Genomic DNA, 27,202 nt, shown 5'->3' on the forward strand with positions numbered 1-27,202 from the left:
CCACAACAGTGAGAGGCCCGCGTACCGCAAAATAATAATAATAATAATAATAATATACAAGTGAAGTAAATAATAATATAAAAGGTTAAACTTCTCACAACACTTATTACTGTTTTGGTTATTTCCTTACCTGTGGATGTTTAATTTTATCATTTTCTTTTTGTCCACCTGAATCTGCCACTAGTGTTTTTCTTGTGTCTTTCTCCAATGGTATATATTTTGAATCTTCACCTTTAACTTTTATTTTATCAATACCCATTTCTGCTGTTGTCTTGGTCTTTCCCTCACTTTTAAGTAACTCCATTTCTTGATTTTGGAAATAGGCAAGTTGCTCCTTAGCTCTTTCAGCTTCCTGTTTTTAAAAAAGTAACTTTGTCAAGCATTATTTCTATAACATTTTCCTGCCAACATGACAACTTTCAGGAATCTTCATATATTCATGGCCACACTGGTTCTTAATTTTATTTTTACAGAGTTAGAGGAAACTAAGTTAAACCACTGGTATAATCCACAGTTTAACAGATCCAAATTAAAATTAAAAACTATGAAGAAATCTCTTCTACTTAAAGGGCTATTTTCATATGCAAGAGGTTCTACTGGCCACTGTTTTTTAAGGCTCTAATTATAATACAGGTACAATAAAAGTTAATAAAATGCATACATTATACATAGAATGTACCCAAGATAATTAAGATCTGTAATGTCAAATAATAAAAGAAAATGTGAAAAGTAATTTATTTCTTCTAAAATAAATTTTTTAATGTCACTTTTAATATTAACAAAAGTTATTTGTATGAAAGAAAGAAAAAAGTTCACAGTCTCACCACAAACAGAAAGCTCACTGTTAACATGTTGATATATACTCTTTTTAAGTATTTCTAATTATAGCTAGTGCATATGTGTATATGTATTTTTAAACTTTTATCTAGATTGGATCACACTATACATAGAGGCATAATATGCTCTTTTCATTAAATAACGTCATAAGGTATGTTTTCATGATGATAAATATACATCCAAATCAGAATAGCTAACAGAAATATATTTTAATAATATACCTTAATTAATTTATCAAATTTCTTATCAGTGGACATATTGGTAATTTTTAAAAAATTGCTATTAAAATTTTTCTATTCTACATACTTGTACAAAATCTTTGTACATTTTTTCTTTTTTACAATAAATTTTTAGAAGTGGAATGGTTCACTGTAAAGACTATGTCTTTCCAAGACTTTTGTTATGTATTTTCTTCCAGAAAAGTATCAATCCATACTGACAATAGAAGTATGTGAAAGACTGCTCATTGCAGCATAAATCCACAAATATTGGTTATTTCTGTTCCTTAAATTTTTAACAAAATGGTAGGTAAAAAATATGTATCCCTCTGCTATTTTAAAATGCATTTATTTGATAACTAGTAAGGATGAATATATTTGTATGCATTTATTGACCATGTGTGTTTCTCAATTATGACTTGCCTATTTGTGTCCTTTGTCTATTTAGGAGGAAGAATATCCATATTTCCTGTAGATTTGTAAAAGATCTTGATATAAAACATTTTGTAAAGATTTTCCATTTACCTTTATATCTCATGAATTTTTTAACCATAAAAAGTTTTATTTTATATATAGCCAAATATATTAACATATTCCTTTATGGTATAATGCTTAGGAAGCCTTGTTCTAGCCAAGACATGTAACTGTTACTCAGTGTTTCTTCCAATATATTAATAGTTCATTTATTACTTTTGGATCTTAAACCAATCTGCAACTTATTTTAGTGTATTACATTAACTAGAAACCCAACAATGTTTTCACAGTAGTTTACTTTTGTGACTATTTTATCCTTCTATGAAAAAATTTTAATAACTAAAACTATAAACTATAAAATTACTATATTCATTTGAATCTGTTTCTGGACTTTTCATTCAGTACCAAATCCAGAACCACACTGCTTTAGTTATTGTGTTTTTATATTTTATATTGATTTTTGGATGAGCAAATCCTCCTTAATTGTTCTTCTGTGAAATCACCAGTTTCTTATCTCAATATATCCTATAATAATTATGCTAATTAAAAAAAAACCCATTTGTATCTAGAAATAAATTGCTTTAAGCTTGTATATCAATTTTCTTTCTAGCTTACTGTTTTGGAAAGAATACATACTAAATTTTATTTATATATTTCCATTGCATAAAATGAGAATACTTTAAACCTGGCAAAATAATACTATAGACCTATTAGTTTACAAAGTTAAAATTATTCATTTAAAAAGTTGTTTATAGATATTTTCTTCCCTTGTTAACAATTTCAAAGGAACATGATATCTTTTTACCTGTAAAGCTTGTTTCAGTTGTTCCCGAAGAACTCTGTTCTCAATTTTCAGAGCATGTGCTACTTCCTAGGATGTAATATGGGGGGAAAGTATTCATTGGTATTTTTGTTTTTATTAATTTATTATCATAATTATTACCTTTCTAAAGTGCATAGATAGCCAAGATGATGATTTGAGCATAAACATTTACTGCACACTTCTCAGGCAGAATGGTGGATAACTTCTGTAGCTATAGCTTCCTATTGATTTTCCATAGGAAAAGTGACCTTGAATCTACGAAATTATAACTACAGTAAACATTTCATTACTCCTTTTCTCAAGGCCTGAAATATTTAAATACAAATATTTCAAATTTTAAGAAAAGAAGCAACTCTACTCTTAACACAAAAGAAATATAGTTCTGATTTTGTGAGAACGAGTAGATTCTACTATGCATGGAAAGTCTCAAGAATTCTCCATCAGATGGAAGACAGTTTGAGGAACCATATCTAAAATCCCCAGTTTCTTTCTTTCCTTTTTTTTTGATGATAGCCATTCAGACTGGTGTGAGATGGTATCTCATTGTAGTTTTGATGCATTTCTCTAATAATTAGCGATGTTGAACATCTTTTCATGTGTCTCTTGGCCATCTGTATGCCTTCTTTGGAGAAATGTCTATTTAGGTTTTCTGCGCATTTTTTGATTGGGTTGTTTGTTTTGATGATATTAAGCCGCATGAGCTGTTTGTAAATTATGGAGATTAATCACTTGTCACATCATTTGCAAAAAAAAAAGTGATACAAATGAACTTATTTACAAAACAGAAACAGGCTCACAGACTTAGAGAACGAACTTATGGTTACTATGAGGGAAGGGTGGGTGGAAGGGATAGTTAGGGAGTTTGGAATTGACATGTACACACTGCTATATTTAAAATGGATAACCAATAAGGAACTAGCACAGGGAACTCTGCTCAATATTCTGTAACAACCTAATTGGGAAAAGAATTTGAAGAATAGATACATGTATATGTAGCTGAATCACTTTGTTGTACACCTGAAATTAACACAATGTTGTTAATGAACTATACTCCAATATAAAATAAAAAGTTAAAAAAAAAAAGTCCCCGGTTTTGATTCTGGTATAGCAGAGCAAGTTCCTACTGGACAAACCCTGCCACACATAACAACCACAAACTCTAAACAAAATACAAATATCAACACTAGAGAGCAAACAAGAGTAGGTAGATTCTTGAGAGAAGCTGACACTTGGAAGAAGGGAAAAGTCCTACATAAGATCCTTGTTTTCCAGCTTCTAATCTGAGGGCAAACCCACTGAGCCAGGCAGAACCCTAATAGCTAATTAAAACAAACAAACAAACAAACCTGAGTTTTTAGACCTTACAAACCAGGGTACAGAGTTCAGGGCAACCACAGCCACTGGAAAGGTTAGGGGAAATCACACAAAGAAGGGAGCTGGAGACAGGGTGCCCCAAACCATTTGTACAAACTACACAAATCTACCCCTGACCCCTTAAGCATATATGCATAAGGAAGATTCTAAACAGCCTAGCAAAAGCTATAAGAAATTAAATGTGATTTAAGCTGCTGCCTAAATACAGAATTTTCATTTTGCACCCAATCATGTTAATAATAAATTAAAGCAAAATAAATAAACAAAAATAGTACCAATCATAAGAAGAATATAGCAGAATCCAGAGCTTCAACAACATGACATTCACAATATCCAAGATACAATTTAGAATTATTTGAATCTGAAGAAACAGGAAAATGAGACTTACTCTTAAAAGAAAAGAATTTACAGGGAAGGTGGTTAAAGATGGGGCACAGCAAGAGCCTGGACTTACCTCCTACCATGGAATCAGCAAATATATACCTACATACAGATCAGTTCCCTCTGAAAAGAACTTTAGAACTAGCCAAACAAGTGCTCCACAACAAAGAATAAAAAGGGACTATATCAAGACAGGTAGGAGAGGCAAAGAAACACTCTCACCAGAAACCCTACCCCCAGCATGACAGCACACTTTAGAGAGGGATCTCACCAGACAGGCACTTTTCCCAGAGGAGCAAGGGATGCTTCCCATATCAAGCACCCTGGCTCCTGGGATCTACACCAGAGAGAGGAACCCCTGAAATGCCTTGCTTTGAAAACCAATGGGGCTGACATCCAATGGTCCCAAAGTGCTGTAGAAAACTGAGAACCCCCTCCCCGCAAAGGGCTGACATGTGGTCTCACTCACCTGGAGACCCAGGGAAATAACAGCGGTCTGAAAAGTGTCATGATTATATGTGAAGGGGAGTCATTTTCAAATCTAAAAGCATCAGCTGGAGGGGTGGTGGACAGCAGAAACACTCCCCAGAAACAGAAGCACTGTCAGACACCATTATTGCACTCCCCACCTCATCTGCTAGCACAGGCTTACAGCTTGGATGCAGGGGTGAGCCAATCATGGCAATACCCCACTGCACTACTGAAGCCAGAGAGCTCCAGAGGCTGCAATGTTCCCCCACTCCCTGCCTAGGATGGACAGGAACGAATGGTCACAGCATTTTCCTGCAACCTAGCTAAAGACTGCAAGTGCAGGCAACTACTATACTCCCCCTTCCTCTGGCTGGGGCTGATGAGTGCAAGCAGTCATGGTGTTTTCCCTCTCCCAGCCTAAAGCTGACTCAACACTCCCCTGCCCCCTAAGCTGAGGGTGGCAAGACTGAGAAGTCAGGGTCTAAACCCAATGCATGCACACAGACAAGGCACTCTCAATGCTGCATTGCTAAAGCCTGTGGGCAGGCAGTCAGGTCATTTTCCCATTGCCTTCCTGAAGCAAGAGAGCAAGACCCACCCCCTACACTCTCCAGCTACCCAGCTAAAGCCAGTGGGAGTACACAATCCACACAAGGGAAACCCCCCGATCACTTAGCCCCAGTGGCCCATGGGGCTGGTGTTCCTGAGTTCCATGGGACTGTAACTTGGAGACAGTTATTGGCAGGCCACCACCCTCAGCCTGGAGCTTCACCCTGAGGGACAGGCTTCAGGTTTACCACACTTTCGGAGGCTAAGGACACACTCCCAGGAAACGTAACCAGGGACACATCAGGTTTGTGTACCCCCTTGGCCTCACCCCTTGACAAGACTCCCGAGAAAGGAGCTTATATACTCATCAGGAGCTTAGCTTTTTGCAAATGTTGCCCAGGGGACACCTCCAGATCTCCTGGTCTGGAGACCAGCAGGGATTACAATTGTGGCCCCACAGCATAGTATATATCTGCACACTTTAAAAGCTACTACCTGAGGGCCTAGCATCCAATCAACCTGAAACTAGGTGTTAAATCAGATTCCTCCCCTTGGAACACTGACAGGGCATGGCACACCATCGATAACAGAAACACTTCAAGAATTAATCAAACAGCACCCCCCACAAAACCAGGATGGGTAAATGTTCTGAACCCTGCTCTGCCCATGCAGTAAACAGGCCACAACTTGGCCAGGCAAGGGCCCCAAGCTCTACCTAGCCCACACAGAGACCTAGCTACAACCAGGACAGGCAAGTGACTCAAACTCAAGCCTTGGTTGCATCACAGCTGGTGGATGCAGCCCACTGTGAGGGATGCCCATGAAGTGCCTGACTCCTGTGGTCAGGGAAGATTGCACTTTTAGGCCACACAGAACAGCTCCTACACAAGGCCACTCCTTCAAGACTGCAGGAGGTAGTTACTTCCCCTAATACCTATAGACAAACACAGAGAGACAGGCAAAATGAAGAGACAGAGGAATATATGTTCAACACTATAGACCAAGGCGAATCCCCAGAAAAAGGCCTTAATAAAACAGAGATGACCAACCTAAAAGAGTTTCAACCTAAAAGATTTTAAAGTAATGATCATAAAAAAGCTCACCAATTTCAGGAAAGGAATGAATGAGCATAGTGAGACCTTCAACAAAGAGACAAAAAATATAAGAAAATACCAAACAGGAAGTTATAATGAACTGAAAAACAAGCTAGATGGGTTTAACATCAGAATGGATGAAAAAGAAGCAAAAATAAGCAAGTAGGAAGACAAAGCAATGGAAAACACCCAGAAAGAGCAGCAAAATGAAAAAAGAATTTTAAAAAGTGAGGATACCTTAAAGGACCTCTAGGACAACATTAAACAAAATAACATTTGCATTTATGGGGGTCCCCAAAAGGAGAAAAGGCCAGAAAAATTACTTGAAGAAATAATGGCTGAAAAATTCTCTAATCTGGGGAAAAAAACAGACATCCACGTCCAGAAAACAAAGAGAATTCCAAATAACATGAACACAAAGAGAAACACACCGCTATACTTTGTAATTAAAATGGTACAAGTTAAAGATAAAGAGGAAATCTTAAAAGCAGCAAGAGAAAAGCAACTTATTAGGTACAAGGAAAACCCCATAAGGCTGTGAAAAGATTTTTCAGCAGAAACTTTGTAGGCCAAAAGGGAGTGGAATGACATATTCAAAGTACTGAAAGAGAAAAAGAAACCAGCCAAGAATTCTCTACCTGGCTAGGTTATCATTAGGAAATGAAGGAGAGATTAAGAGTTTTACACACAACCAAATGCTAAAGAAGTTTATCACCATTAAACCAGCCTTAGAAGAAATGTTAAAGGAACTTCTCTAAACTAAAAAGAAAAGGAACTAATTAATAGTAAGAAAAAATATGAAAGTAAAAATCTCACCAGAAAAGGTAAATAAATAATAAAGGTAGTGGATGGTTGGTTCACTTATAAAGCAAGTACAAAGGATAAAAGACAAAAGTAGTAAAAGTAATTAAAATACAATAGTCAAGGGGTACATAGAATTAAAATATGTAAAATGTGTCATGAAAAAAATATAAAAACCTTGGGGGGTAGTAAAAAATATAAAGCTTTGGAATGTAACTCATAATTTACTATCAACTTACAAGAGACTGTTATATACATAGGATGTTATATGAAAACCTCACAGTAACCTTAAAGAAAAAACTTATAGTGGATAAACAAAAGAAAATGAGAAAAAAAAACTAAAACTAAAGAAAACAATCAAATCACATGAGAACAGAGAAAGAGAGGAAGAAAAGAACAGAGAACTACAAAAACAGCCAGAAAACAATTAACGAAATGGCAATAAGTACATACATGTCAAATTTACTTTAAATGTAAAAGGACTAAACTCTCCATTCAAAAGGTATAAGGTGGCTGAATGGATTTAAAAAAAAACATTATATATGTGTCTATAGGAGACTCACTCAAACCTACCAAATGGAAGTGAAAGAATGGAAAAAGATACATGATACAAATGAAAACAAAGAGATAGCTGGGTAGCAATACTTACATCAGACAAAGCAGACTTTTAAAAAGACTGTAACAAAATAGATCAATCCAACAAGAGAATATGACACTTGTAAACTTTATGCATGCAACATAGGAGCACCTACATATATAAAGCAAATATTAACAGAAATAAAGAGAGATATAAACAGCAATACAATAATAGTAGGGGACTTTAATACCCCCACTTACAACAATGGATAGAAAATTCAGACAAAAATCAATAAGGAAACACAGGCCTTAAATGACACATTCAATCAGATGAACTTACTAGATATATACAGAACATTCCATTCAAAAGAAACAACAAACATTCTTTCCAAGTGCACATGGAACATTCTCCAGGATAGATCACATATTAGGCCACAAAACAAGTCTGGATAAAAGTAAGCAGACTGAAAGCATACCAAGCATTTTTTCTGACCACAGTGGTATGTAACCAGAAGTTAATTACAAGAAGAAAACTGGATAAAAACACAAACACATGGAGACTAAACAACATGCTACTTCAACAACCAATGTGCCAATGGAGAAATCAAAGGGGAAATAAGAAAAATGAAAAACAACTTTCCAAAATCTATGGGACACAGCAGAAGCAGTTCTAAAAGGGAAATTCACAGCAATACAGGCCTACTTTAAGAAACAAGAAAAATCACAAATAAACAATATAACTTTATATTTAAAGGAACTAGGAAAAGAACAAACAAAGCAAAAGTTAGTAGAAGGAAGGAAATAATAATTATCAGTACAGAAATAAATGAAATAGAAGCTAAAAAAACCCATAAAAGACCAATGAAACTAAGAGGTGGTTCTTTGTAAAGAAAACAAAACAGACAAAACTTTTGTCAGAATCATCAAGGAAAAAAAGTGTGTAAATAAATAAAATGAGAAATTAAAGAGGAGAAATTATAATTGACACCACAGAAATACAAATAACCATAAGAGAACAGTATGAACAATTATATGCCAACAAATTAGACAACCTAGAAAAAATTTCTAGACACATACAATCTTCCAAGACTGAATCAGAAAGAAATAGAAAATATGAATAAACCAATTTATAATAATGAAATTGAAATAAAAATTCTAAAACTCCCAACAAAATTCCAAATGTGATGGCTTCACAGGTGAATTCTACCAAATGTTTTAAGAGTTAATACATATCCTTCTCAAATTACTCCAACAAATTGAGAAGGAGGGAACATTTCCAAATGCACTTTACAAAGCCAGCATTACCCCAATACCAAAACCAGGCAAAAACACTCCAAAAAAGAAAATTATAGGTCAATATCACTGATGAACATAGATGCAAAATTTCTCTACAAAATATTAGCAAATGAAATTCAACAATACATTAAAAGGATCATACATCATGATTCAGTGGGATTCCAAACAGAGATGCTAGGATGGTTTAACATCCAAAAATCAATCAATGTAATATACCACATTAAAAAAAAAACAATGAATAAATATTACATAATCATCTAAATAGATGCAGAAAAGCACTTGACAAAATTCAACATTTATTTTTGATAAAAAATTTCAACAAAGTGGGTATAGAGAGAATGTACCTCAATGTAATAAAGGCTATATACGACAAACATATAGATAACATAATACTCAATGGTGAAAAGCTGAAAGCCTTTCCTCTAAGATAGGAACAAGACAAGGATGCCCATACTCACCACATTATCCAACATAGTGTTGGAAGTCCTAGCTAGAGCAATTATGCAAGAAAAATAAAGTAATCCAAATTGTAAAGGAAGAAGTAAAATTGTCATTATTTGCAAATGATGTAATACTATTATAAAAACCCCCAAAGACTTCACCAAAAAAACTATTAAGGTTGCAGGATACAAAATCAGTATATAGAATAACAAGCTATCAGAAAGAGAACTTAAGAAAACAATGTTAATTACAATTGCTTCAAAAAGAATATAATACCTAGGAATAAATCTAACCAAAAATATAAAAGACTCATACCCTGAAATTTATAAGAATGATGGAAGAATTTCCACAAATGGAAAAATATTCTGTGTTCGTGGATTGGAAGAATTAATATTGTTAAAATGACCATACCATCCCAGGAATTCAATGGATTCAATGTAATCTCTATCAAAATATCAATGGCATTTTTCACAAATAAGAACAAATAATTCTAAGATTTTTATGGTAACATAAAAGATCCTGAATAGCCAAAACAATCTTGAGAAAAGAAGAATAAGCTGGAGGTATCACATCCCCTGATTTCAAACTGTACTACAAAGCTATACTAATTAAAACAAGATGGTACTGGAGCAAAAACAGACACATAGATCAATGGAACCGAACAGAGAGCCCCAAACTAAACCCACACTTATATGGGCAATTAATCTATGACAAAGGAAGCAAGAATATACAATGAGGAAAAGACTGCCTCTTCAATAACTGGTGTTTGGAATACTGGACAGCTGCATGGAATAGAGTCAAACTGGACTATTTTCCACACCATATACCAAAAAATCCATCTGAAATGGATTAAAGGCATAAATGTAAGACCTGAAACCATAAAACTTCTAGAAGAAAACATAGACAGTAACCTCTTTGAAACTGCTCTTAGCCATATTTTTTGTATATGTCTCCTCAGGGAAGGGAAACAAAAGCAAAAATAAACAAACGGAATTACATCAAACTAAAAAGCTTTTGCGCAGTGAAGGTATCAACAAAACAATAAGGCTACCTACTGAATGGAAGAAGATATTTGCAAATGATATATCGGATAAGGGGTAAATATCCAAAATACACAAAGAACTCATACAAGTCAGTATCAAAAAGACAAACAACCTATAAAAAAAATGGGCAGAGTACCTAAAAAGACATTCTTCCAAAGAAGATATACAGATAGCCAATCAGTTCATGAAAAGATGCTCAACCTCACTAATCATCTGGAAAATACACACAAAAACCACAGTGAGATACTCCCTTATACCTGTCAGAATGATAATCAAAAAGACAAGAAATAACAAGGGTTGGGGACATCCCTGGCAGTGCAGTGGTTAAGACTCCACACTTCCACTGCAAGGGGCACAGGTTCAATGCCTGGTTGGGGAACTAATATTCCACATGCCGCACAGTGCAGCCAAAATAAATAAATAAATATATATATAACAAGGGTTGGCAAGGATGTGAAGAAAAGGGAATCCTAATACACTGTTGGTGGGAATGTAAATTGGTACAGCCACTGTGGAAAACAGTAGGAAGATTCCTCAAAAAAATTAAAAATAGAACTGCCATATGATCCAGTATTTTCACTTCTAGGTATTTACCCTGCCAAAAAAATCCACTAATTCAAATAATATATGCACCCCTATGTTCATTACAGCATTATTTACAATAGCCAAGATATGGAAGCAAACTAAGTGTCCATCAACAAATGAATGGATAAAGAAAATGCAAGATGAACACACACACATATATTCACATACACAATGGACTATTACTCAGCCATAAAAAATGGAATCTTGCCATTTGCAACAACATGGATGGACCTAGAGTGTATTATGCTAAGTGAAATAAGTCAGACAGAGAAAGACAAATACCGTATGATCTCACTTATACTATCATCTAAAAAACAAAACAAACAGACAAAATGAAATGAAAACAGACTTGGATACAAAGAACAAATTGGTGATTACCAGGTTGGGGGGAATGAAATAGGTGAAGGGTATCAAGAGATACAAACCTCAAGTTAAAAAATAAATTAGCCATGGGGAATGTTACATACACTGAAGGAATATGGTAAATAACATTGTAATAACTTTGTATGGGGACAGGTGGTTAATAGACTTATCATGGTGATCATTTCATAATGTATGTAAATGTGGAATCACCATGTAGCTCACCTGAAACTGTCATAATACTGTACATCAACTATAATTAAAAAAAAAAACCCACAAACATACATATACAAATTGCTTCAGGAGAAATGAAAGGGGAAAAATAAAAGAACAGACCTAGGAATTATAATATTCAAATATCAGTTCCAGAGGGATAAAAAGAAGAAGAAAGATAAACAATAATAAAATAAATAGGTAAATAAAACTTCCTTGAGATAAATTTTTAAATTTAAGATGTAATAAAAATTTCTAGACGTCAATGAGAAATAAGAGCAAGAAGTGGAGAGACGGGGTCCCAGAAACATCAAACTATTATACCCACCTGAAACCACTTACCCAAACTTTCAATGAGAGGAAAATAATATTCTATCTTGTTTAAGCCATTGAATTATATAGGATCTCTTTATATAGCAGTCCAGCCTATTCTCTAACTAATAAAGGTACAGAGAATTAAAATAACCTAGATGTAATTGAATTTTGTAAAGAGAGAAAATAAGAGGAGGACAGAAAGAAAGGGAAAAAATATATACCCCACTGTGGTAGACTACAAATAGCCATAAATTCTCTGCAGTAGCTCCCAAAGGTGAAATCTATTTCTTCACCCTTGAAAACAGGCTAGCCTGTGACTTGCTTTGGCCAATAGGATGCAATGCAAATAGCACTATCTGAGGTCTGAGTTTAGGCCTCAAGAAAGTCTTCCAGCTTTGTTTTGTTCTCTTTCTACTGAGAATCCTTCTGTAGACTACCCAGGGCTGGCCTCCTGGAAGATAAGACTAAAAGAGGTCCTATCTGTCCTAGATGCCCCAGCTGGGATTCCATACATACCATGCCTGCCCAGAGAGAACACCTATACAGCCACTAAGAGAAATAATGACTATCTGCTATTTTAAATCACTAAGTTTTGGAGTAATTTGTTATTAAGGAAAAGCTGACTGGTATATCTAGCAATAGAAAATGTGCACTATGTCATTAGAACATTTACAAAAATTGAATATTGTGTTGGATTGCTTCCATAAATGGCTGCAGACAATTTCTCCTACTCTATGCCACTCCTCCCCCTGAATATGGACTAGCCTAATGACTAGGACTTCCTTACAGAATAAGCTGAAAAAACTTCAAGGGTTTATAATCCCAGCCTGTAACAAGCTTAACTGTTTTTGCTTTTGCCTGCTTGGTTCCCAGTCACCATATAAAGAAGCTTGGGCTAGACTAGTGAATGACAGGGCAACAGACATGTGAGAAAAACTATCTTGGACATTTCTAGCTCTAGCTGAGCTCCCACATGAATGCAGCCACTTGACAGACCTTAAGCAACATGACATCAAACAGAGACACTGCCCAGCTGAGTGCAGCAAACCCATGAATTGTGAGAAATAATAAACCATTACTGTTCTAATTCACTAAATTTGGGGGTAGTTTGATATGAAGTAATAGAAACACCTGCAAGCAAGGTGATGCAACAACAAAAACTAAAAACATTTAGCACTGGCTTTGGGTCCAGCAGGTAAGCAGAAGTTGAAGGGTGGTAAAGACACTATTGTTGGATACCAGAAAAGTAGGAAGAAGGCTATAGGTGAAGCATGGAGGAATGGCAAACAATCTGTTAGTGGAGGCTATAAAAGGCAGTGAGGTTGGAAAACTGATACTGGGGGCTGGAAAGGGGGGAAGGAACTCTTTTACGCAGTGACAGAACAACTAACAAAACTCAGGGCTGGAGTAACTTGCAAGCTTAAAAACATACCTACTAAACTTGTGGATGTGGCTGAGGAAATTTCCAGCCAGAATGATAAAAGAACTGTTTCGCTTATATTAGGGTTGGATATATAATAAGGTACTGCAAAAAGAAAGAAGAGTTAAAGAAAGAACTGATCAATTCTAAAGCAAAAATTAGAAAATATATAGAGGGTCCAGGACACTATCTCTCGTTCTCAAAAAAAATTCTCAAAGAAAGAAATTACTTTAGGACAAAGATCAAAACCATGGTATTGACAATGAAATGTAGCTTCAGAGTAAAAGTCAAATCAAGGGTGTGCTATAAAACCCTTTGTTAAAATCTCAGAAAGATTTAAATATTCTTCAAAAATCCTCCTAATTAGACAAAAGAACTTATAATCTTGAGAGTACTGTCCTGCAGAAGCCTAAAACAGCTTAAGTAAAATAAGATCTATCTTAGAAAGAATCATGTATGTTGACTTTTGGGTAAAAGAATACACATATGACACCAATGAACTTATCTACGAAACAGAAACAGACTATAAACATACAGAAAAGACTTGTGGTTGCCAAGGGGTGGGGGAGGGATGCCATGGGAGTCTGGGATTAGCAGATGCAAACTATTATATACAGAATGAATAAATAACAAGGTCCTACTGTACAGCACAGGGAACTATATTCAATACCCTGTAATAAACCATAATGGAAAAGAATATGAAAAATAATATATATACATATATGAGTGTGTATGTATGTATATATGTATAACTGAATCACTTTTCTGTACAGCAGAAATTAACACAACACTGTAAATCAACTATACTTCAATAAAATAAATTTAAAAAAAAAGAATGCACCACAATAACATACAGGGAAAACAGTTTTTAAGAGAAACACCATCATACTAGACTAAAAGGGACAGGGACATTTCAAAATGAAATCTCCAGATCCCTAATTTTTTATGAGCAGAAGGCAGGCTAAGAGAATTATTCCACTGCAAACATGGGTCATTTCTTACAGAAAAAGAATGATGAGTCAGACAGTGGATTCAATGTACCATACCATAAAATCAAGGGCTACTTATAAAAATGAATTAGGAAATCATTCCCAGGAAGCAAAACTAGACCCTAATCTAGGTACATTCCCCACCCTGAGAGTCAAGAGAACTAGTGACAAGTGTCTGGCTGGATTTCAGAATTGCCCTGAATCATGTGCTTTCTGTTTTCCCCTCTTTTGAATAATAGTGTCTCTTGCAGTCATCTTACTCTTTTCTCAGTAACGTGTTAGGCATGTGTTGGAGGGTGGTAAAAATACAATAAATTGCCTGTTTATTTATTTTTTTCTGCTACGTTTCCTGTGCTGTACAATATATCCTTGTAGCTTATGTATTTCATACATAGTAGTTTGTAACTCTCAATCCACTACCTCTATGTTGCTCCCCACTGTTTCCCTCTCCCCACTGGTAAACACTAGTTTTTTCTCTATATCTGTGAGTCTGTTTCTGTTTTGTTATATTTATTTGTTTATTTTTTTAGATTTCCAATATATATGGTAACATACAGTATTTGTCTTCCCTGACTTATTTCACTAAGCATAATACTCTTCAGGTCCATCTATGTTGTTGCAAGTGGCAAATTTTCATTCTTTTTTTATGGTTGAATAGTATTCCATTATATATATATATATACACACACACATATATATATATATATACCACATATATATATTATTGATATATATATATCAATAATATCTATTCATATGTTGATGGACACTTAGGTTGTTTCCATATTTTGGCTATTGTAAATAATGCTACTATGAACACACTGGGGTGCATGTATCTTTTAAATTAATATTCCTGTTTCCTTTGAATATATACCCAGGAGTGGAATTGCTGGATCATGTGGCAGTTCTATTTTTAGTCTTATGAGGAACCTTCATACCGTTTTCCTCAGTGATTGCACCACTTGCCTTTTTAGATAACACATCTCCAGATCAAAAGGAGCTGTGCCAAGAAGCCTCATCCATATCTAGACCTGGTATAGATGATAAGATCTTAGACTTCAAGATAAAACTAGAATGTAATGAGATTTTAGAAGGAAGAGGTGAGTATATTTTGCATGTGGGAGAAATATTAACATGTAGCCAGAGGGAAGACTATCATAGACTATTTCCAAAAATGACCATCTATAATTTGTACCACCCCTACCTACATATGCCCTTTCTCCCATCAAAAAGTAGAATATATTTTCCCTCCCTTTGAGTCTGGGCTGGCCCCTAACCAGTAAAATGTGGGGAAATTATGTTCTAAGGCTTCTGAGTGCAGGTCTTAAAGGGTCTTGCAGTTTCTTTTGAGCTACTGGAGTCCAGCTTCTGTGTAATGATACGTGGGCTTGACTACTAAATGATGATCAACCACATGAAAGAAAGATTCAGCCCTTAGCCATTCCACTTACCACCAGACATTTGAGGAAGCCATCTTAAACATTCTAAAGCTGAATGAAGCTACATGAGTGACCCCAGTACAACATGGAGCAGAAGAATCATCCCGATAAGCCCAGCCAACCCCAAAATCAATGAGAAATAATTAACTATTGGTGTAGTAGACCTCTATATATTAGTGTACTTTGTTATAGAGTAATAGAAAACTGAAATAAACATATGCACTTGACCACAAAACATACCTTTTAAAACTTTCAAAAAGTATGGACTTTCTATGTACTATTTTCTGATGTTAATTCTATAAAAAGGTAAACCAACAATGAAAAGATGAACTAAAAACATTTTTGTGAAACAAAGAAAAACTCAAACACCTATAAAATACAAATGAAGTTGTATTCAGTGAAAAATGTGTCGCCTCAATATTGTTTAACTGTAATTAAACAAATGTAAAAATAAATAAACTACCTATATAACTAATACAGATTTGAAAAGAAACTAAAAATAAACCAAAGACAAAAAGTGGTAGAAGAAATTAATAACAATAAAGGTTAGAGTAATTAAGTAGAAAACAAACAGTAACAGCAAGAAATAAAACAGTAAAATAGCTAAGTGAAACTCCAAAACTATTTTTATATAAAAATTATAATCCCCTGACAAACCTGATTAAAAGGAAAGAAAAAAAAACAACAAATACTTCTGTAAATGGAAAAAGAAGTTAGAAATAGAGATACAGAAAAAAAAAATATAACGTAAAATTCAAGCAGTACACTTGAAAAAACATTAGAAATGGATAAATTTATATGAAAATATAAACTACAAAAATAGATGCACCAATAATCTCAAAAGGAATTTGGAAACTGGTCAAAGAACTACCATTTTTTAAAAGGCTCCTAGATAATTTTACAGGTAAATTTTACATAATCTTCAAATCATTTCTCCCTTTTAAAAAAGTCCTTTTTGAATTCTGACTAGAAATGCAGTACATTTATTAATTTTAAGGGATTAATATTTTTATAAAATTAAATCTTTCCATTTGGCAACAGTAAAATTTGGATTATAAGAAATGTTATTTACATTTCTATCTTAATACATTTAACTTATAATTAACTAGTTTATCACTGAGTTAAATTATTGCAAAAACTCTTTAGTTGTTCTCCCTGACTGCAAAATCCAATCCATACCCTAATGAACAACTAATAAAAAAACTATGTCATGTAAAAAAACTAAAATATAGTTTTACATGACTTATTAAAAAATTTTACAAACATTATACTTACTTGGACAGATAGATAATAATACCAACTGATTCTAATACCCATGCCTGCCTGAGGAAGCAAAACCGAATACATTTTCCCTATAACTGACCCTTGAAAAACATGGGGGTTACAGGAACCCACCCAACAGAAAATCCACATATAAATTTACAGCTGGCCCTTTGTATACATGGTTCCACACCTGCAGATTCAACCAACCACAGACTGTGTAGTACTACAGTACATATTTATTGGAAAAAATCCATGTATAAGTGGCCCCTCACAGCACAAACCCATGTTGTTCAAGGACTGACTGTAATTGCAAATGCTAAGCAGGATTCAGAGAGCCATGTTTGCAGTTCAGATTTCAGTACCAATTTGTTCTCTAAACTAAGCAAGTCACATTTTAGCTTCTATTGGTCTCTGTAAAATGGTCTAGATCAGTGATAGTTCATAATGAAGTTTTGGAGGAGGGAGATAAATTCCCAAATTCCTTTAAAATTCTCATTATATCCACAGAACTTCTCCAGAAAAAAGTATACCCACACAGAAAATTTTTATTTTAAATTCAGACAAAAAAATTTAAATGACACTATCTGCTACAAATTGAATGCTTGTGCCCCCCAAAATTCATATATTGAAATCTAATCCCTAATGTAATGGTATTTGGAGGTGGAGCCACTGGGAGATGAATAGGTCATGAGGGTGGTACTCTCATGAATGGAATTAGCACCCTATAAAAGAGATTCTAGAGAGCTCCTCTGCCATTTCTGCCATGTAAAGACACAGCAAGAATATGGCCATCTATGAACCGGGAATCAGGTTCTCACTGGACACCAAATCTGCTGGTGACTTGATCTTTGGACTTCCCTACCTCCAGAACTGTGAGAAATAAATGTTTGTTATTTAAGCTACCCAGTCTAAAGTATTTTGTTATAGAAGCCTGCTATGGTCCAAATGTTTGTGTCCTGCCCCCAAATTCATTATGTTGAAATCCTAATTCCCACTGTGATCATATTAGGAGGCAGAGCCTTTGGGAGGTGATTAGGTCATGAGGGCAGAGCCTTCATGAATGAGATTAACGCCCTTATAAAAGGGGCCTGAGAAAGCTCTCCTTCTGCATATGAGAATACAAGAATTCTGAAAGCCAGAAGAGGACCCTCACCCCATCATGCTGGTACTCTGATTTTGAACATCTAGCCCCCAGAACTGTTAGAAATAAATTTCTGTTGTTTATAAGCTACCCAATCCCTGAAATTTTGTTAAAGCAGTCTGAAGGGACTAAGACATGGCCCAAATGAACTAAAACACTAGTTTCAAGACTTACAATATTAATTAAAAAATGGAATTATAATAAATGTTTTTAAAATACACACAAAATGCTGTTCTATATAAAATCACCTGGTATGGTAGGCAGAATACTAAAATGGCCTCCATGATCTCCATCCCTAAAGTTATGCTCTGTATAATCCACTCCTTTTAGTGTGAATACAACCTGTGACTTGCTTTTAGCCAAGAGAATATTGCACAGTGATGAGATGCCAATCCACTTACTAGACTGTATTATGTATTTGACCTGTGAACAACATGGGTTTGAACTGCCTGGGTCTACTTATACAAGGATATTTTTCAATGAATACTGTACCTATATTTTCATTTTACAGATCTTTATATCAACTAAGTATAGGGAAAAGTGTGTTCGATTAGAGATCACAATATGTGGAATCAAAAGAACTAGGGTTTGGGGCTTCCCTGGTGGCGCAGTGGTTGAGAGTCCACCTGTGCTCCACGACAGGAGAGGCCACAACAGTGAGAGGCCCGCATACCGCAAAAAAAAATAAAAAATAAAATAAAATAAAATAACTAGGGTTTGAGTCCTGACTCTACCCTAGCTGTTTTGCCTTCCTGCTCTTTGGTGAGTCATTTATCAATTCCTTTGTTTTTGAGGCAGAGATAGCAGTATGCAAATTTTCGACTGTGAGGGAGGGGACGGCATTCCTAAACTCCATGTTGTTCAAGGATCAACTATATAGCTGAGGTGATAAGGTGTCACTCTCATGATCATATTATATTGCATGAGACTGTCTTAGCAAGAAAGAGAGACTCTTTGCTGGCCTTAAAGAAGAAGTGAGATGCTATAATGTAAACTGCTTATGGAGAAGGCCACATGGCTAAATGCCCCAGTCCTACAACTGCACAGAACTGAAATTTGCCACATCTACTTAAGCTTGGAAGAGGACCCCAAGTGACCAAAAAAAGCAGAGCCTAGCCAACGCCTTGACTGCTGTATGGTGAGGCCTTGAGCATAAGGCACAGATTAGCCACGCTCAGACTCCTAAGCCATTCAAAACTATGAGACAATTTAAATTGTTTTAAGCTGCAAAATGTGATGTAACTTGTTATGCAGAAACAGAAAACTAATACTATAAAGTTGTTCATTTTATACTCAGTATTTCAAGCAGTACTCTCATTTTCTTTGCAAATTTATGTTATTTGATTCTTGAATCATGCAGGTACATACTTGTAGGACACTTAAGTCCAGCCACTCATGGGATGAGAGTGACCAAATGGGTGACATGATGCTCTGATAGTTAAGAAGTTAACTTGTAGCAAAAGAAAGTTTACCAAAGACAAGATGAAACAAAGGGTTACTTGTATTCTTTTCATTGGATCACATAAAAAAGAGTGGGCTATATTTACAATCTCTGAAAATTTTTCCTATTTGCTTCTTGCATCTCTTATACCTTCTTAAAATAGATAGGGAAGCTATTGTTTTACCCATTTTAGTGATGAAAAATATGAAGTTCAAGTAGGTTAAAGGGACTTGTCCAATGTCACTTAACTAGTAAGTCTGCTCTGACTCATAATATGATGGTCTTTCCTCCATGATACTGCCTATAATTGAGTGAACTATGGTAATTTTCATAACCTTGACAGTAAATGTGTCTAAATTTACCATTTGGTTTTCGAAACTTGCTGAGAAAAGCCAACTGACAAGAAAGAAGTATCTTAGGAAGAAATTTCGTACACATATACACTCACAAACACACATACATACACACCTATATTCATATACATACTAATATCATCTATATATACAATTATCAGAGCCTTATTAATCACATTTAGATGCACAGAGAGAGATTCTGTGTTACCTGGACTTGAGGCATATCTTCTTTTACTTTAAGCTCTTTCACTACAGACTTCTTCCTGAAAAAAAAAATGTTTTTAAATATATCATGATATTTTATGATATTTGCATGACTACTTTGCTTTCTTGATGAGTACTCAAACCATTTTAAAGAAATGAAATTTTGAGAGGTGCACCCAAAATGATGGAGTAGGAAGACCCCAAATTTACCTCCTCCCACAGGCACACCAAAATTACAACTATTTACAGAGCAACTATTGATGAGAATGACATGAAGACTACCAGAAAAGTAAAGATATTAAGAAGTAACCACAATGAGATGGATAGGAGGGGTAAAGACTCAGTATAGTGAAGACCCACATTCCTGGGTAGGTGACCCACAAATGGGAGGATAATCACAATTGCAGTTGTTCTCCCCCAAGGAGTGAGGGGTCTGAGCTCCACATCAGACTCCCTACCCCAGGGGTCCAACCTGAGAAGATGAGCCCCAAGAACAATATGCAAGCCCTGTTGGCCTGTGAAGGCCAACAGGGCTTGCATATTGGAGAGCAGGAGGGCTGTAGGAAACGTAGATCCCACTCTTCTGGGACATGCAAAATCTAACATGCTGAGTCCCAGCGTAGTGGTGGTAATTTAAAAGGAGCCAGGGTCAGACCCATTTGCTGATTTTGGAGAGCCTCCTGGAGAGGTCGGAGGCAACTGGGACTCCCCTTGGGGACACAAACGCTGGCGGCACCCATTTTGGGGAGCTCATTCTACCATGAGGACAAGGTGCTCTCAAGCACCATTTTGGAATCCTCCCTCTAGACTATTAGTACCAGGGGCTTACCCCATTCACCAGCAGGCTGATACTAGCCCAAGGAGCCCCTGACCCCCAGCCTGGGTACCCAGCCCTGCCCACCAGCAGGCCAGCAACCACCACATGAGGCAGGATCTGGCACCCTACCTCAGGAAACAAACACACAAAATCTCAAATAAACAATCTCACCTTACACCTAAAGGAAGTAGAAAGAGAAGAACAAATAAAGCCCAAAATTAGTAAAAGGAAATAAATAGTACAGAGCGGAACAAAAATAAATCAAATAAAGACTAAAAGAAAAAATAAAAGAGGTCAAGGAAACTATGAGCTGGTTTTGAAAAGTTAAACAAAACTGACAAAACTTTATCCAGATTAAACAAGAAAAAAAGAAAGAGAGGTCCCAAATAAATAAAATAAAAAATGAAAGAGAAATTACAACTGACACCACAGAAATACGTAAGAAATTAGTACAAACAATTATACACAATAAATGGACAACCTAGAAAAAAATGGATAAATTCCTAGAAATGTACAATTTCCCAAGACTGAATCAGGAAGAAACAGAAAATATGAACAGAGTGATTACCAGAAATGAAATTGAATCAGTAATCAAAAACCTCCCAATGAACCAAAGTCCATGACCAGATCAATTCAAAGGTGAGTTCTAACAACCATTAAGAAAGAGTTAACACTTACCCTTCTCTAACTATTCAAAAAATTTAAAGAGGAGGGAACACTCTGAACTCATTCTATGAGACAAGCATCACCCTGATATGAAAACCAGATAGAGACACCACAAAAAAGGAAAGTTACAAATCAATATCACTGACAAATATAGATGCAAAAATCCTCAACAAAATATTAGCAAACCAAATTCAACAATACATTAAAAGGATCATACACCATGATCAAGTGGGATTCTAACTATGGTTGCAAGGATAATTTGACATCCAAAAATCAACTAACATAATAAACCATGTTAACAAAACAAAGAATAAATATCATATGATCATCTTCATAGATGCAGAAAAAGCTTTTGACAAAGTTCAAAATCCATTTATGAGAAAAACTCTCAACAAAGTAGATACAGAGGGAACATACCTCAACATAATAAAGGTACTATATGAAAAACCCAAAGCCAACATCATATTCTACAAGAAAAAGCTGAAAACATTTCCTCTAACATCAAGAATAAGACAAGGATGCCCATCACCTTTATTCAACATAATGTTGAAACTGAAGTCCTAGCCACAGCAATCAGACAAGACAAAGATATAAAAGGAATTCAAATTGGAAAAGAAAAAATAAAACTGTCATTGTTTGCACATGACATAATACTACATTTACAAAATTCTAAAGATGCTACCAAAGAAGACTATTAGAAACAATAAGTGAACTCAGTAAAGTTGCAGGATACAAAATTAATATACAGAAATCTCTTGGGTTTCACACACTAACAACAAACTATAAGAAAAAGAAATTAAGAAAACAATCCCACTCATAATTGTATCAAAAAGAATAAAGTACTTAGGGATAAATCTAACTGAGGAGGTAGAAGACCTGAACCTGGAAACCTGTAAGAAAGTGATAAAAGAAATTAAAAATAACATTAACAAATGGAAAAATATTCTATGCTTATGGAGTGGAAGAATTAACATTGTTAAAATGACATACTACCAAAAGAAGTCTACAGACTCAGTACAATCTCTATAAAAATACCAATGGCATTTTTCACAGAACTAGAACAAATAATTCTAAAATTTCTATGGTAACACAAAAAGACCCCAAATAGCCAAAACAATCTTGAGAAAGAACAGAGCTGGAGGTAGCATGTGCCCTGATTTCAACCTATACTACAAAGATACAGTAATCAAAACAGTATAGCACTGGACAAAAACAGACACACAGTTCAATGAAACAGAGTAGAGAGCCCAGAAATAAATTCATACATATATGGTCAATGAATCTAAGACAATGGAGGCAAGAATATACAATGGGAAAAAGGCAGCCTCTTCAATTAATGATGTTGGGAAAACTGAACAGCTACATGTATTGTAGAAGAATCAAACTGGACTACATTCTCACACCATATACAAAAGTAAACTCAAAGTGGATTAAAGACTTAACTATAAGGCCTGCAACCATAAAACTCCTAGAAGGTAACATAAGTGGTACACTCTTTAACATTGGTGTTAGCCATATTTTTGGTATATGTCTCCTCATGCAAGAGAAACAAAAGGAAAAATAAACAAATGGAACTACAGCAAACTGAAAAAAGCTTTTGCACAGCAAAGCAAACTATCAACAGAATGAAGAGTCAGCCTACTATATGGGAAAAGATATTCCCAAATGATACATGTGATAAAGAGTTAATATCCAAATACAAAGAACTCCTACAACTTAACATCAAAAAAACCAAAAAATCTGATTTTAAAATGGCAGAGAACCTGAATAGACATTTTTCCAAACAAGGGGTCTAGATGGCCAACAGGTGCATGAAAAGATGCTCAACATTACTAATCACCAGGGAAATGCAATTTAAAACCTCAATGAGGGGCTTCCCTGGTGGCGCAGTGGTTGAGAGTCCGCCTGCCGATACAGGGGACATGGGTTCGTGCCCCGGTCCGGGAAGATCCCACATGCCGTGGAGCGGCTGGGCCCGTGAGCCATGGCCGCTGAGCCTGCGCGTCCGGAGCCTGTGCTCCGCAACGGGAGAGGCCACAACAGTGAGAGGCCTGTGTACCACCAAAAAAAAAAAAAAAAGAAAGAAAAAAAAAACCCTCAATGAGATATCACCTTACACCTGTCAGGATGGCTATTAGCAAAAAGACAAAAAATAACAAGTGCTGCAAGGATGTGGAGAAAAAGGAACCCTTGGTGCTTTGTTGGTGGAAATGTAAATTGGTGCAGTCACTATAAAAAAAAGTATGGGAGTTCTTCAAACAATCAAAAATAATACTACCATATGATCCATCAAGTCCATTTCTGGGTATTTTTTCAAAGAAAACAAAAACACTATCCCAAAAAAATACATGCACCCCTATGTTCATTGATCATTATTTATAAATGCCAAGATATGGAAGTAAACTAAGTACCCATCAATAGATGAATGGATAAAGAAGATGTGTGTATATACAGATATAGATATACAGATATAGATATAGATACCATATATATGATGTAATATAACTCAACCAACAAAAAGAATGAAATCTTGCCATCTGTGACAACATGGATTGTCAGACAAAGAGACAAATACTGTATGATTTCACTTATATATGGAATCTAAAAAACAAATGAACAAACATAGCAAAACAGAAGCAAACTCATAGGTACAGAGAACAAACTGGTGGTTTCCAGAGGGGAGGAGGGAAGGGGAATAATTAAAATAGGTAAGGGAGATAAAGAAATACAAAATGCCAGTTATAAAATCAATAAGTTATGGGATGTAATGTATAGCATAGGGAATATAGTCATTAACATCATAATAACTTTGTGTGGTGACAGACTTGTCATGGTGATCAATTTGTAATGTATTAAAATATCAAATTACTGTGTCATATACCTGTAACTAATAAGCCAATTATACTTGAATAAAAAAGAAAGTAAAATTTCATAAGAAATTCATATTTTTAAAAGCCATAAAATCCATAAAGGTTAAATGATAAATAATTGAATAACATTTCTCAAACTGACATCTCGTTGGTATGATTAAAATATGGTACATTGAGATGGGAAAAGGATTTCCAAAGTACATTGGTCATTTTTCCTTCTCTGGTCATCTTTTCTTTTCTCAAGAAAAGGCCATTTGTCTGATGAATTTCTTTTCAGAATTTGTGGAACGCTATAAAGTTTGAATTCATAGTTTTGTTAATAAGCTATATATTTATATGAGGGTTTGAGCAAGCAAATTCCAACTGCATAAATTATATTAGTAAAGAAAATATTCTCTTGGTAAGGCCACTTTACAATAACCCATATACATTAAAAACAGATACTTTTTTTAATAAGACAACCAAGAAGTACAGTAAAAAGGAAGAGCCCAGAATGGGGAGAGGGATTAACATACAAATTACAAATCATTAGCGAAACCATCAAGAAAACACTGTAAATCCTTTTTTCCCTAAAATTATTTGTATTTAATTGTTTACCTATTCCTGAATATCTTGTGATTTATTCTACTCTAACCCATTTTTAGTTCTTTGCTCTTCACTTCTCAGCTTTCTCCTGTAATCATATCCTGGTCTGCTTATAAAACTATATATTTGCTAATGCTATGCTTTTTTAGAAACCTGTTAATAAGTTATATTTATATGACCCTAAATTGTATAAAATGAAAATATAAGTTTATAAGTAAAAAATATTAACAAGTATCTTTATGTCTTACTCTTCTGAATCTTCAGATATTCCTTCGTCTTTTTTCTTCTCCATTTTCATAGTTTTCTTTTGTCGCTCACTTGTAGCCTTTGGTTTCTATGTAGTTTTATATAAGCCAGAAATAAACAGTTAAGGAGACCATAAATTAAAGGTAAATACATGATAATACACATTACTAAGATTGCCATTTTACTTTGAGAATCACTATACTATGTTTCAAGGGAAATTATCTGAATAAAAGCAAAACAAAATTAATGATATAGGCTGAATGTTTGTTATAGTGCTTTACAGAATGTAAGTTGCAAATAAGCTAATACATATCAAACAATTAAATTCCTTGACAAATTACAGTCAGTTCTGCTATAACATTGCATACAACATCCTGAAAATCACCTCACTGTGAAAAATCGTATGATAAAAACTGCAGGATATATGAGGAAAATGGGGTAAGGTGCACAGAACGCAAAAAAACTGTCAATGATACATTAAAAAAAATAAAAACTTAAGAACATTAATCCAGTTTTATACAGTTAAATGATTAAGAAATACATACTACGAGAAACATAGCTCTTTATCTTGAATAAGACATGAAGCTTGTTTTTGGAAATGAGCATCAAACAGATTTCAACTTGTGAGTTATTATGCAGTATGCGAAGGAAGGCTATCTGAAATTGGATGAAAAGTTTTAACACCATATGTGGACTGGTGTGGTACACAATACACATGGTAAACCGAAGAAGCTTGTAGAAGCTGTTTTTCTACATTCACCTAGTACTATTTTCAGATGAATTTGTGCATAAGCAAATGTAAAATTCACATTATGCTCAAACTGTTCTGTCATGTTGTAACAAATCTGCATTTCAAAACAAATATTAGAGCAGAATTGACCACAGGTTTTAAAGTATTCTTGAACTACTATGTAGTAGTAGATTATTTTCTACAAGGAAGTATAGAAAAAATTTGACAATTAGAGTATTGAAACTTTTAGATGAGCTTAATAATAGACACTACTAGGTATTGGGAGATCATTTCCTATTTCAGACCACAACCTCCAACAGATACCAAATTCACTGTAGCAAAGTTCTCACAAGTTAAACCCCAAGTGTAACAATTCCTATAAAATATAGAAAATAAGTATAATAATAACATTTTTAATGAGAATTGTTAAGGTTGCCAAATAATTTTCCAGTTTAAACACGAGTTTTGGTACATATTTCCTACTAAGAAAAATCTAATATACTGGCAATCAAAACATACTTAAATAACGAAAGGGAAAAAAGACTAAAAAATAACGAACAGATCATCAGTGAGTTGTGGGACAACTTCAAGTGGATTAATATACTTACAGTTGGAATTCATGGAGAGAAGGGGTGGGAAAAGAGAATAACTATTTGAAGAAATAATGGCCAATTTTTTTCAACTTTGATGAAAACTGTATATCCACAAATCCACAACAGTACAAGGAAAACTAACCCCCAAAATACATCATAATCAAATTACTTAAAAGCAGCAATAAAAAGAAAATCTTAAAAGCAGACAGCGGAGAAAAGCAGAATACACACAAGAATAAACAAGAAAACAGATTTCTTGTAAGAAATAATGCAAGCCTGAAGACAAAGGAGCAATATCTTTAAACCACTCAACCTAGAATTCTTTATCCAGGAAAAATATCTTTCAAAACTGATGGCAAAAGAAATTTTTTTTGGTCTGGAAATCAAAGAGGTGAAAGAATTCAGCAGCAGCAGCCCTGCACAATAAAAAAAATAAAGAATCCTTCAAGGAGAAGAAAAATGATACCAGATAGAAATAAGAAAATACACAAAGAAGAATACCACAAATGATAATTATGTGGGTAAATATAAAGACTGTTTTCCTGTTATTTAAATCTCTATAAAAGGTAATATTTTACAGCAAAATTAATAACA

General features: G+C 34.7%; 1 protein-coding gene across 21 annotated transcripts in view; it reads right to left on the bottom strand.

Moving 5' to 3' along the window:
* The window catches only part of CCDC7 (coiled-coil domain containing 7), a 300,965-nt gene that overhangs the window by 207,502 nt on the left and 66,261 nt on the right, over positions 1-27,202 (bottom strand). For all 21 annotated transcript variants that reach the window (XM_060006163.1, XM_060006164.1, XM_060006166.1 and 18 more), the window contains 4 exons: positions 25,288-25,373; positions 20,106-20,160; positions 2,335-2,400; positions 131-352 (listed from right to left, as the gene is read on the bottom strand). In XM_060006163.1, coding sequence (XP_059862146.1) covers positions 131-352; positions 2,335-2,400; positions 20,106-20,160; positions 25,288-25,373 — 429 coding nt within the window. The remainder of the gene's footprint in view (positions 1-130; positions 353-2,334; positions 2,401-20,105; positions 20,161-25,287; positions 25,374-27,202) is intronic.

The sequence above is a fragment of the Delphinus delphis genome, chromosome 2 (genome assembly GCF_949987515.2).
Source record: "Delphinus delphis chromosome 2, mDelDel1.2, whole genome shotgun sequence".
NCBI lineage: Eukaryota > Metazoa > Chordata > Mammalia > Artiodactyla > Delphinidae > Delphinus > Delphinus delphis.